General features: G+C 34.4%; 1 protein-coding gene across 1 annotated transcript in view; it reads left to right on the top strand.

Annotated features, from left to right (window-relative positions):
* The window catches only part of LOC126369378 (angiotensin-converting enzyme), a 161,342-nt gene that overhangs the window by 142,056 nt on the left and 4,435 nt on the right, over positions 1–14,851 (top strand). Inside the window, exon 10 of the mRNA XM_050013754.1 lies at positions 6,495–6,635. Coding sequence (XP_049869711.1) covers positions 6,495–6,635 — 141 coding nt within the window. The remainder of the gene's footprint in view (positions 1–6,494; positions 6,636–14,851) is intronic.

The following is a 14,851-nucleotide window of genomic DNA, read 5'->3' on the forward strand; positions in this document are numbered from 1 at the left end:
ATTAGTGCTTGGATATGCTATATTCAATTGCTCCTTTTAGGCTGTAAGCTAACTGGGGCTCGCCTTATTCGAGAATATGCATAGATGCCTATCGAGAGTAGGTAATTGATTTCTTAATCATCCATTTTTATTTGCATATTTGCCCCCGACGGATATTCCTCGGTTATGTATTATGGTAAAATTATTATCGCTACATTTAAGTATATCTTCGAGAAACAGACACGTTAGGAAAAAACTGTAAACATCCATATTCATTATTTAGGTACTTAAGTATATCTATTACCGATTTCTTGAGATATCAACTCTTTTTTAGAAAGTATTTTTAAGTCTATTATAATATTTCGTTACATAATAATTGGGTTAAGTCGGGGGTTTTGAGTTATTTTATTCTTTTTCGATGCGATCTTTACTTTAATTTAATTAATTTACATCAAATAGAACATAAAACGAACGAATACTTACACAAAAATACAAGTGAATCATCATTATCATCTCCTCCCTAGCGTTATCCCGTTTTCCACAGGGTCCGCTTACCCAACCTGAAGATTTGACAGGTCCAATTTTTACAAAAGCGACTGCCTGACTTCCAACACGCGAAGGGAAAACCAGCCCAATATAGGTTCGGTCACATACCTCCGAAATGCATTTCCCGGGAATGTGGGTTTCCTTACGATGTTTTCCTTCACCGCTGAGCACGTGATAATCATTTATGATCCAAACATGAATTCGAATACAAATTCTAAAATACAGTTTGGAAAAGGAAATGGTTAAATATGGCGTTTATAATTATAGAATAGGTATAACTCAAACTAAATTCTTACTTCATCGAAGATAGCATACCAAGTATAAAATACTTTATAAATAATTTACCGAAATCAAAACGTGCTAAGACTTCACTAAACCCGTCGGATAAGTCATAAAAAGTAGAGACTTCAAATTTAGGAGTGTCCAATTATCGATGGTAGATAGAGCGAAGTACACAAAGACGACAAGCAGAACATACATACATAAACTCACGCCTATTTCCCACCAGGGTAATCAGACTATGGAATTTCATTAACTTCGATCCTGACACACCTCTCTTAGGATGTGGCAACGGGACTTCTCTTGCTTCCTCCACATTCAACAATCGCTTCATACATGCACACAGGTTCAGAGTACGTCGTATTAAACCTTTTATATGGACATCTCTCCTTAATATACAGGCTAACCTGCTGGGTTCATGTTTTGAAGCTTATGTTTTAGTTTATAATCTATTGTCCTAAATTTGTTTTTATGGTCAAATAAATATTTTTATTATTATTATATTATATCCATTTTCGTCAATGTATAAAACAATAAAAACTCGCACATTGGAAAAGCTGTGGATGAAGCTAGCGCAGGACCGGAAAGGTGCAAAATAGGACAGGTCTATATACCCCATGGATGACGCGGGCAGATTGGAAAGATATATGATACTTCTTTTTCTCAGCCATAACACGTTTTGCCATGGTAGTAGATTCTTATCTATTGTTCAGTTCATTGTCAAACTAAAATAGAATTTCTCTGATGTTCCTAAATCAAAAATAATCAATGTTTGATTCCGATTTGATTTGAATTTTAAAAAGGCTTGATCCCGGTACCGCTTCCATGTACACTGTGCTTAAAACCTTGTTTTACCGCGGTTCTTCGCAATAGTTAATCCAGCGTAACTGCATACCCGCTGACATCTCTCCGATAAATCAGTCGCCAGACGAGCGCGCATAACTGCAAAGTGTAGGGCTCTAGTGTTAGCGAGCCGAGGGTACAAACTATAATCAATTATCAAAGAAAAAAAATATATCAAAATTCTTTCTTCAGCTGACTAACAAAGGTTGAGTCTGTTTTGATGTGTGTTTAGTCATAAATTAGCATGCGCTGGGGGCTCACTTGGTCACATGTCTGAGAATGCTCTGGTAGGGGCGAACTCTGAATCAGGGCATTCTCTGAGATTTGAAAGTTGCGCATAATACAAATGACTTGCCAGTCTTTACGTATCTGTTGTAAATAAAGACATAACATAATTAATCCCTTCAAGTCCTCATTTTCCGAATCATTAACTTGGTTATTGCATAAAAACGACGATATTGAAAATTAAGTAATCGCATATCGCATTCAGCTGTTATTTATACTACAAATCAAACGTGATAACTATGCGTAACGCACTGTTGGGTTGCGCTCTGATAACACAATCCGGCTATACAGTAAACTAAAATAAATTAACTTGGGAAAATTATTGAAAAAGAATTTGATAAATTACTAATACCCTAATAGGTTTAGTACGTTCTAATCTGAACCGGCGTGCGTGTATGAAACGATTGATGAATGTGGAGGAAGCAAGACAAGTGTGTCAGGATCGAAGCAAATGGATTTCCATGATCTCTGTTTACCCCAACGGGAAAGAGTTGTGAGTTTATATATGTATATAATAATCCTAATCGGAAAAAGGGGCTATCGTAGTTCAGACACCAGTTCTCCACATAAAACTAATTTGTACCTTATTTTATTCAGACGTAAGTGGAGAAGTAATAATTACTTTTTCTTATATCCCATTATTATTACTTAGCGCAGTCGGGTAAAAATAATTGAAAATAAAAATTTATTGACATAATAAACCTACAATTAAGTATGTACGTATGTAAAATTTGTCTATTTTTATATTATTTCACTTTATTGCGTTGCGTTTTTTGGGTTATACAAGTCTACTACGTATATCCTCTGCTGATGATTGTCTGGGAGAGATCGCTCTTAGCGATAAGGCCGCCTTATTAGGCAAAAAATAAAATTAATTAATATTAAAATTAATATTCTATTCGACGACGGACGACTCCTCTACCCCTAATCCACCCACATTCATACTCGTCACTTTCTGAGTGCACACAGTCGAATTTTGGAAAACATCCCGCTCCCGGATCGCACCCGATACCCTATGTGCAATAATCTTAGGGCATGATTACGTCTACCTGTCATCCATCACCTGTCAATCCGCTACCCGCCCATATTGTGCTTACGCGCTTATTACATCAAGTACTCGTACCTAAGGAGCAGTTTACTAGGCGATATCAACAATTTACGATTTGTGCTCATTATTCGCCAGTTCATTAGGTAATTGTGCTACTGATTGATGGCACTGCTTCAACTTATGATGCAAAATTTATAGTATTACTGATGCTCCATTTACCTTCGCATACTGTTCTTGCATAATATTTAGCGAATGTTCTTTCAGATACTAAAATACAATTATAATTTGCGAATAAACCAATTACTACTAAATTATCACTTCAAAATACGCGTTTAAAGTTATAATCTCTATTCCAGTTAAACATCGAACGTCAATTATCATTTTTTTATAATAATTCAATAGCACAACGAATACTGAGGGGGATGATTCAAAGTAAGAAATTGAAAATAATTTTAAAAAATATATCATTTTCAAGAATTATCCGACAGGAAATTCCATTTGATATCAACTCAAAATCATAGTTCGAATCATCCTCTTCAGTATTTTTCACTAATACCCATACGCACTTGTATGGCTACCTGTACGTACTTGTACGGGGTCTAAATAACATCGTAACGAATACTAAGGGATTCAGCTTATTCTGAGTTAAACCTGAATTTTGCGACGGAAAATTCCACTTGACCACACACTTAACTCAAAATCATGGTCTAAATCACCCCCCTCAGTATCCGTTACGATGTCACTAACAATTTTTATTTAGGTAAGTACCTACTGTTGTCACCATGAATTAGATTGTCGAAACTAGTAATATGTTGTTGTGAGTTAAATATTTTCTACACAGTAGACAAGTATTGTTTTGACATCAAAGCTATAATTAATAGTCGTTATATTCGACCTAGATGACTAAAATGCTGCGAAAGTAACCGGTATCTTCCATTATTTATGATCAATTTATCATTTTTAGACGTTCTTGATAAACTTGTAAGTACCTACATAATAACTTAGTTGTCTTATATTCAGTAGACGAAGAAACCGGCTCAGTTTTACAGATTACGATAAACATTATTTTAAAAACGCGAACTAGTTTTCGCGTTGAATATTTTCGGTCAGAACCTCATTATAATCACAATATTTCAAAATAAATGACTTGTAACCGACTTAAATGTATCAAATATTTCTCTGCTTTCTTTAATTGTAAGGTTTATGAACAGGTTTATTATATAACAAGCTATACAACAAGTAAAACGCGTCGTGCCCATTCAAAATACAACAAAGTTTTTAACTGCGCTACCAAAAAACAAACGAAGCCATCCATCGACTAGTTAACACATCACATAAGCTGACAGGAACATGTCAAACTACGAATCTTGACATCCAAATAAACTTGACATGACATAACATGAAGCGCCATTTTAGCTGCCTGAGTACAACCGATGGCCGTACTAAGTATCGCAATGGGAACACGCAATATCATAATCACCATCACTTTCGTCATTTCAATACACTTACACTATGAACGAGCGCGGATTTCTTCACACATTCCTGTTTAGGAACAACATTATCGTATATTTTCTTGTATTCCTTCTTACAGCTTCTTGTGGTCGCAACAAACGCATTTAAATAATGTTCAAACGACGATTGGAAGGAAATGTACCACCAGGTGAATTTAGAATATTTATCTTATGTAAGAGAAATAAGGTTTTGAAGTAAATCGTAGGATGATTGCAGCACAATTTCATATAGAGTGCGGTTGTGGGGCTAATAGATACTTACAGCTAAAGTCAGACATATCATCGATGCATATTTCGTATAGTAGTGGCTTATATTTTTTATCGCTTTACCTTTATGTTCATCTCGGTGCATTCTACTGCTATATGAAGCTATTTATCTTCACTTACTTCCCGTTATCAACGTTTTTTACCATCTTCTGAATAATCAGCAAATTCTTGTATATATACTTTTGATGAAGGACTTTCCACGCTACGTTCCCCAAACACAATATAGATGGCGTTGTACAAATTTTACGTGATAATTACCTATTTTCTCATTGCTCGGGTACATAATTATTCAAAAATAAAATATAATTGCAGAGGCATACATAAAAATAATTGATGCTTGATATTTTTATCAGATATGTATAGAATTATGTTGCTACTCATATTACTTCTCAATATTTTGATCAGAATAATAATGGGTGGTAGATGTGTTGTCCGTGAGTGTAATAACAAGGGTCATCAAGGGGATAAAATATGTCTGTTACCCTTGAAATTAGTAGGTTAAACAAAGGCATCTTTGTCTATATTTCTTAGGGAACAAAACTAAAAATAAAATACAAGAAAGAAGTGTCATATCACTGGTACATTAATTCAACAAATCTAGCACAACTTATATGACATAATGAACCATTCGAACTATGAAAACATTTTATACAAAACAGTTTCTTGCCAGTATTCTATATTTTGAAATCAATATACCTACTTGTATCATTCAATTTGGAGACGTGACCCGCATACCAAACGCAATAAAAGCTGTTTAAGTTCAAAAGACATCGTTTATAATTGAGCAATTTCTCATAAATTTATTGCTTCCTTCATGCTGTCAGAAGCAATTTACCCTAAAGCTAAGTTTGATTATATTAATTTTTGCGTCACATTCACCGTGATAGATAAATCAAGAGTGATTTACGGATGTGGTGACTTATTAACGACCTTTTAATCTCTACCGGTTGTATGGTACTCGTGAGAATGTAATTTTGCTATTAAAAGTACTTATCTGAAATATCTACTAGGAATTGTTTACTAAAGAATTTCTGGTTTGATTTTGTAATTTTTCGCACTGTACGTCGTTTTGTGCATCTTGCATCTCATCTAAGAAAAAATATTATCATTTTAATAGTAAGTAAATGTACTAAAAATGGTAAAATTGGGGGTTGGGGGGATATAAATCATAATAAAATAAAATAATAATAATCAAATATAATCATAATAATAATCATAAATCATAATAATTTTATGCCTCCTAGCAACCCGCCCTCGCGTTACACTCAACACTGCTCAGATTTTCCTCGTGTTAATATTGCTATTAATTTCATAATTTCCGTACAAGGTTCACCAATTATTAAAGTACTTAATGAAAACTGAATGAAATCCTCATTCGTTTCCTCAAAAGTATAATATTATTTGTCGTGACTGCAAATTCTGGTCAAGTCATCTGGCGACTTGATATAACAACAGGGTCCACATAAAATCAGCGTCGTGATTCACGCCGCGACTTGTGTTGAGTGAGGCCCTTTTATCTCAGGACGTCCACCATCGCCTTATGATCATTTCGACAAACATTCGTCTTGCTTTTTTTGTAATTGTTTAGTGGAAATTTGATATACTTAATTATGATGTTATTCTCTTTTCTATTCTATTCTATTCAATATATCTTATAAGTAGCCATTTCCACTTCTTTTTGTCCAACTACTTATCCTATGAAATTCTCTAAACGTTATATTTATCGTTGTCTGCAGATACTTCGTGAGCACAGTCCTGCAGTTCCAAATCTACCGTGCCCTGTGCGAGCGCACGGGTCAGTTTATCCCGGGAGATCCGTCACGACCACTCCACAAGTGTGACATTTACAGACAACCTGAAGCTGGCAACATTTTGACGTAAGTACAACTCTAAACTTCTGTATTACCCAGGAATTCATACATAAACATAAATTAAAAAATAATATAAGTACATCAAAAATGCTCTTGTAATTATACTAAATACGCACATAGAACAAATCACATCTTACCCCAAAACTTACGATGATATAGTTTTCAAACCTGCTTAAAAAGCATTAGAAAATTCAGGCTTGCGTTGATTTAGAAGTTCGATTTTTTGAGGCATCTAGCGACATAAAATTATCAGATGTTAATATCAACTTGATACCTCCAGGCGTTGCAGACAGAAGGCTCTTAACAGACAGACGAACGGGCGACGTAGTGATCCCTAGAGTTCCGTCTTTTTTTGACGTTTGGAACCCTAAAAATGACTAAAAATGAAGGCCGTCCTAAAGTTCGGCTCTTCAAACCTCATAATGCAGTCCTTCCAAACATTAATCTAACTTACAATCTCAGCGTAGATATGGAAATAATCTATCAAATCGAGACAGGTATTGAAATTTATATCGCATTGTGTTAAAATTGAGATAACGATCTGACTCGACTTTTATGGCATTACGTTTTTATTGAAGGTCAAATTGTGGAAGATAATTACAATGGTTTGCTTACGACTTACAAAGTCTTTGAATTGCCTTTGTATTTTTTTACTACTTACACATTTTATTAAGTCCAAAGTATACTTACCTACTTTTCTAATTATATGATTAAAAGTCATATAGAATTTCCAGTAAAGTATAAAGTAATTGAGGTAAGTACTACATTTTTGCTTCTCACTCTCGAAACAGTATTTTTGATTTGTTAAAACTCTTTGGACTAATAATAATATGATCACAAAAAATCCTGGATTAAAGGGCAGGCATTTAACCTTTTGCGAATGCCTCCAAAATAAAATGCAGAGTACCTAACACCGTTACTCACTGGTTAAGTAAATTTTATACTAGTTATGCAACACAGACTAACACAGTCGATTGCTAGTATATTGAAACAATCTGGAGGCACGGTAGTGCCCCCGCCAAGACGAGCAAAGCGAAACGCAAGGGCAGGGCAAAAGGTAGCCCTTACCTTGAAACGTTTCGTCAATTTTTGGAACCCAGATTTATACCAGATAATTCAAATTGCGTAAGCGTAATACGCACATGAGCATAAGGTGAAAAAGCTATTTTAATTAACATCACCATGAGCGTAAGGTAAAAAAAATAATGACTGTTCATTGCTATTCTGTTGTTTTGTTGTTCTGTTGTTGTTGTATATACAGTTCTTGTTGTAACAAAACGGGCAAGCACTATATTTTGCCTGACGTGTAGGGTTTGTGAAACTAGGGTTTTTATAGTTAAGGCGTTAGAACCTTGGCTCTACATGAGATCTGACAACTTTATGTCATTACGATCGATAAGCTCTCGTCTTGGCTACATTTTACATGAAAATGTTTTTGTTGGGATATAATTTACAGCGTATTATTAGATAAAGTTACTTATTGGACTCGTGTAGTACCACAACCTTGACCGACAATACAGCAAGGTTGACTTGAAATGAAATGTAACAAGAACAATACAATAATATCCGTTTATGGTTTTTGCAGATATCTGGCCTTTGATATTATTTTACAATTGTTTTTTTTTAATCAGCAAATTGATTCTTTGTTTCGGTTCTTCAGAAAAATATCCTTGCGGCTAGACTTACGTCATCGATTCTCGTTGCCTATTAATACAAAAAAAAATCGGGTAATGAACTGCGTTCGACAAGAAATAAGTGATAACCCCTTAGTAGATTTTTACAATATGCTCAGAATGATAAGGAGTAAGGATTACTCAATTATATTCTTCACAAACATAAATTAGGTATATAAATAAAACTTTCCATGCTCCGTTCTACTTTGAGTTGACACTTGACTTCCTACCTTATTTTTCATTTAATATGATATTTATATCATAAAATAAGTTTTCATGATCTAGTAATTAAATCAATTTAAACTTATTTATCCTTAAAATCCCCCAAATATACATTTAAAAGGATACTCGATCATAATTACGAAGCAAAAAGTTGCAAGTTGTCGGTATTCACGGAAGTGTCCACTTGCTCGTGCGCAGATGCGGGTAAGTTCATAATAAACATTTGTATTGGTCACTCAATAAACAATTACTTACGACGGATTATTCTATATTAAAAAAAATAGTGGTTCTTGTTGATTTGAATTCATAGAGTCAGAAACGAGAGTTGCGAGGTATATTGATATTACAAAATTTATTGTGGAACCAGTTGATTACATTTAATAACATACGTCGCACTTCCCCCAAAAGTGGACTTTTCGGGGTCAAGTAGTTAAGTTATCTGAGGCAAACATACAAAAAATAATTCATATCAAAGAAACCTCTAGGTGGAAGTTTCTTAATACATTATCAATAAATTGTTGTGGGTAAAGGAGATACTCCACCACTCTTACTTATCCCCTAGTATTATCCCGTTTTTCACAGGGTCCGCTTACCTAACCTGAAGATTTGACAAGTCCGGTTTTTTACAGAAGCGACTTCCTGTATGACCTTCCAACCTGCAAAGGTAAAATCAGCTCAATACTGGTTAGGTGACATACCTCCAAAAAGTCATTTCTCGGGAATGTGGGTGTCCTCACGATGTTTTCCTTTTTTCCACTACGAGCACGTGTTAATCATTTAAGATCCAAACATGAATTCTAAAACAAATTCGACAAACATTGGTTCAGGCCTGTCCTGGATACGAACCTGCGACCTCAAAGCTCCACCACACTTATCCACAATTAATTGATAAAGATAACCACTATTGGTTAAGGAGGACAGTCAGATTAATATTATTTACCACTTTCAATTTATTATACCTCTCGGAGTATAGTAAAACTAGTTTTTACTGAAAGCCTTTGTCAGCGACTTACATGTTATTAATTTGTATAAACAAGAATTAATTATTCTACACCACAGAGTTCAATTAAGCATTCTAATGGATTGTTTTGTAATATTTCGATTATAATGTACATAGGTAGAGGTAGATATGTTAATTTGAATTGAATAATGCCGGTAGAAAATTTATATTAGGTAACCTCGTAAGGTCCGGATTTCTAAACACAATAGTTAAACAATGGGATTTGAACTTAAAAAGGAGTCTGGATCTTACGATATTTTAATACTTTTAATAAATTGCATTAAAATTCAAGGATCTAAAATTTTCTGGAGTATATATAAAGATAATTTTGATATGCTTAAACCTAAACATAAGTCTAAGTAAAATACGGAAGACTTCTTTCAAACTATGACTAATTAACATAATATATACATACTCTGTGTTTAGTATTGTTATCCATCATAATTATTACACAAAGGGAAATAAAAATATTCAAGCGTTTATAATTATGTCGTTAAACTTTTTTTTTTTATTATATTATACGTTTTATAATGTAGTGTTGAGATCTCAATCTCTTAAATAATATATAAATAATACAATATTAAATTAAATAAAATCACATATTGTGGTGGAAGTGTTTTAAAATAGCATGATGGAGTACTGCTCCATACCCCCTCCACCTAATTGATGGTGGCGTGTGCTATAAAGTGGGATGAATACGTACATTCTGTGTCAGATTATCATCAACTTACCGCTTATCCATCTATATGATAGACATAATAATGAGAAATGAGAATCATTCATCCAACGTTATAATCATAGGTAAACTTGTTGAAAGTCAATTTAACATATTTGAACCTACGTCATCTCGCAAGGTTTTATGGCTGAGGAGAAGAAATGACAAGAAACTGCAACAGCAACACATTTTTTAAATCAATGTAATGTGATGGTACATAACAAGTTATTTATAACTAGGAGAACACAATACCGGACATTTTTATCATATAGGTAATCGTTAATCTTAAAATAAGCTTTTTTTACATAAAGCAAGCTTCACGTGTACTTTAAGTTTATTTTCCGACAAATTGAAAATACTCTCTTGTATTTTGTAGTAAAATCATATACATAACCCAAAAAAAAGATGAATTTAATTTACGTTACCTATAAATTATGAGTCCGTAACTTAGTTAACTTCTACAACATTCTGAAAATGATAAGGATCACAGAACATCATAATCTAAATCTGCAAAAGGCATTTAAACCCGACACTACATCCCTTCCTTTTGTTATTATTCCAGGGTCCACTTTACCTTACATTTTTATACCTTTTACACCAATCGATCACTAGAGCCCTATGGGCCTGCCATGTTACAAAGAACCTATTCTGCAATCGGCAAGTCGTGAACAACACAACAATATTACCGACTGTTAGCAGTCTGCAAAGAACACGGTTCCTATACATACTCTGTCCAACGATATTGTTACATTTTACATAATACTTTACTCGGACTTTGAGTTTCACACGCCCGCTTTGCACCGCGCTAAAAACAATGTTGATAAACGCGCGTTTGTTATCTGACGTTAAGTAATCTAAAATCTCTGTCTTTAACAAATTTACTTGAGAAAACATTATTTATGATTGCAGAGTATATCGCATAGCTTCTTATAGCCCTAACAAATAACAAGTTCAGACCAGAGATCTGATGGATGTATTTTACGTCACCCTCATTGTTGTTATATTTTCAATGACGTTTCTACAAAACATGTCCCTTACGTCCTTATGGTTGTCTGGAAGAAATCGCTTTAAGCGATAAGGCCGCCATTTGCCATGTACTTAGTTAAGTCTTTTTTGTAATTATTTCTTTTTTATTTTGGTGCAATAAAATGTATTTGTATTGTATTGTATTGTCCCCGTGTGTGATAAACATAACTCCTGTTTTACCAGGATGACCTAAAGTGACATTATTTCCCCTAAGTAGTTAATTTTTAACCATTTAGCCAAGCATCGGCCATGGAGAAATCATTCTAAATAAAGGTCTAGGCATATAATATTATGTAGCTTAATTGAAAATAGCGTTTCTTCTCGTCAGTGTAAAAGCGGAATTTAGTTCACAAACGTGACTCTATGGTGTCCCTAATTACCTTGTACAGACTGACTTACTGAAGGAAGCAGTAGGTATACAGGGCAGAGATAATGACGCAATACACCATAAAAGATTAACTGGCTAGTAAAATGTGCTTAGAATTCAAATTTTAGAAGAAATTATTGTTATACAGTAACCTTTGAGTAATAAAGACAGCCGTAAAGTAAAATAATAGAATAGAATAATTTTATTTGAAATTTTTTTTAGCTTATAGGTCAGCCATAAACGATTGAAGTTATTGAAATTATATCACTACCTGCTTTAGAATGGTCTAAGGAACTAAAGCTGACGACTTTTATGGAGCTATTTCTCATGTAAAATACTCAAGAATTCGAATGACAACTGTAACGTCCTAACCAGACAAGGGACCACAAAGTAATTTTTGTGAAAAGCAAACTAGTGCAGCATATTAGAACTCCACTTTATGTAGGTCAACTTTTACCCTACAACGACTGGACAAAGTTACGTCACATCGAGATGCATATCTATTTTATTACTCCGCGCATATCTAATGCTAGATTGTGACTTCATCAACTTCTCTATGTGTCCCGGACCATGCATGGAACTAACTATAATTACATTTATTATCTAAACACCCGGTATATGTGTCTGTATGCTCACATGCATAGCATAACATAGATCGCGCGTAGGTGTTTAGTATTTATTACACCCCCCACAGCCAGCTATGTTTAAGTCCCATGTAATAAGGGGTGATTTCTATAATTCAAACATGAATTAAAAATCATAAAGTCGAATTAAGAAGTGTAAATCTCGAGCCAGAATTCCAACCCATGACAATACGATGAAAGTCACGCGGTCGCGAAAGGCTATCATGGATTTTGCTTACATGCACGCAATGATATCCCATTCTGTAATTTGAAAAGTGAAGACTCGACTTCACTTCGAAAAAGACGCCTTGAAAAATATAGGACTTCGTAGCTCTAATACGTTTACAATCGTTAAAGATTGAAAATTAACAGATGTTATCTCGCTAGACCTAGAAGACAACTGACGATCAACCCATGATTCAAATAGTAATGAGTTCCTTATTTGAACGAAAACTGGGATTTCATAAAATTTACCAATCGGCATTAATCATTATCCCGTTTTTCACAGGTTCCGCTAACAAAACCTGAAGATTTGACAGGGCCGGTTTTTTACAGAAGCGACTGCCTGTCTGACCTTCCAACCCGCGAAAGCAAAACCAAACCAATACAGGTTAGGTCACATACCTCCGAAAATACATTTCTCGGGAATGTGGGTTTCCTCACGATGTTATCATTCACCGCTGAGCACGTGATTATTATGTGATTATCCAAACATGAATTCGAGAACAAATTCGACCATCAGCACAGGCCTAAACCAATGAATGGATTCGTATCTGCGACCTTAAAGTGAGACGCAAGCGTTCTACCAACTGGGCTACCACGGCTCGGCGTTAATAATAAATATATGACAAATAAACTTTAAGTTATTGTTTGGCTTAAAATTACTGCTTCTTCTGTCTATATATCAATAGAAAGATCAATCAACGTTCATATATCAAAGGCAACAGTGTAAATCAGTTCAAACGTGACTCAGGTAGTCTTATATAACGTAGGTCTTACTGCCGTAAAACAATGCCTAACTCGGTCTATTGATACAGGTTACGTGGACCCGTTGATTCTTGGGCAAGAGCAAGTCGACTTCCTTAACTACGATTATGTTGAGGGACCTGTTTCAATGCAGTAAGATAAACTGTTCTATGTTTAAAAAATTAAAATAAAATGTTTATTTATCTCACCACAAAAAAAGACATTTTTATTTTATTTTTATTTTATTTTGATGATTGATTTCACAATGAGGGACTTTTCAGGCCACGTTCCGCAAAAAAAAAAATAGATTGCGCTGAATGCTTTTAACGCGATAATTGTCTATTTTCTCACAGCTCGGGTACATAATAATTCAAAAATATAATGTAACATAATTCTATACATGTTGATTTGGATCAGATATGTATAGAATTATACTGCTACCCATATTGCTTCCTTTTATCGCGTGCATTGTGAGGTGGATTACCGCAACAACCCTAGTGTCAAATGTTGTTATTGAGCCGCCAAAGTCCCCTGACAGGACTTATGTAACGACTACGTACTTACATCAGCCAATAGTAACCGGGACCAATGGCTTAACGTGCCTTCCGAAGCACGGATCATCTTATTCTTCCTAGTATTAACCATAATCTGAAGTCGTAAACTGTGTAGCTTCGTAAATGAGCGATCTTATCAACCCTGGTGTCAGGGTTATTATTGAGCCGTCAAGATCTCTGACATTGCTCATGTAACGACTACATACTAACCTGACCTAACTATGTAGCTGAACTTTGATTAGGTGCGTTGGCCTTTCCCTCAGAAAGCCTAACCTTTAACTTGTAATGGAACGTGATGGATTAGAGTTGTAACCAATAATGCCAATAGTAAGACGTTTAAGCTGCTTCTGCAATATTGTGTACAGTCATGAGCAATATCATGTACCCACTTTAGAACCCTGACGCACTATCATATTTGACATTTAATGAGACTTACGGTTTAATTTGTCAAAAAAGCTAATGTGACAGGGTTTCAAAATGTATACATATTAGTACTCGTGACCGTACCTCTCGAACAGGGGGAAGGTTGAAAGACAATAAAAATGGTTTATTTCTCTACTTTAACCAACATTTTTAGTACACTAACATTGTGATACAAATACAATACTAATCTTTTATTTGCCAGAATATGGTAGGTATTACATTGTATAGAGATGTAATATACATTTGAGATCGACATATTCGGCCGTTATTATCGTCATGCAAATGTTAATTAAATACTGCATTATAAACATAACACATTACAGAAACATGTTACAACTAATAACAAATATATTTTTAATGATGCTAGTGCTTGTAAAAGGATTTGCCTTATATTACAAGTCACCAAGCCCGAAGCTTTGGAAATCAATGAATCTATAATAAAGCGCTACTTACTAAGATGAAAACTAAGTATGGAAATGTTCCTACTGTCGTTAACAGATCCATTACAACTTTAAATAAAAAGTACAACGCACATTTAAAAACGCATTAGGCAAACTACAATGTCCCTGAACTTGATGAATATATATCTCATTACGAACCATTTAAACCTACACACTTTAATTACCATTTTATGTATGTAGGTAATTTAAAAA

This window comes from Pectinophora gossypiella, chromosome 9 (assembly GCF_024362695.1).
Source record: "Pectinophora gossypiella chromosome 9, ilPecGoss1.1, whole genome shotgun sequence".
NCBI classification, from domain to species: Eukaryota; Metazoa; Arthropoda; class Insecta; order Lepidoptera; family Gelechiidae; genus Pectinophora; species Pectinophora gossypiella.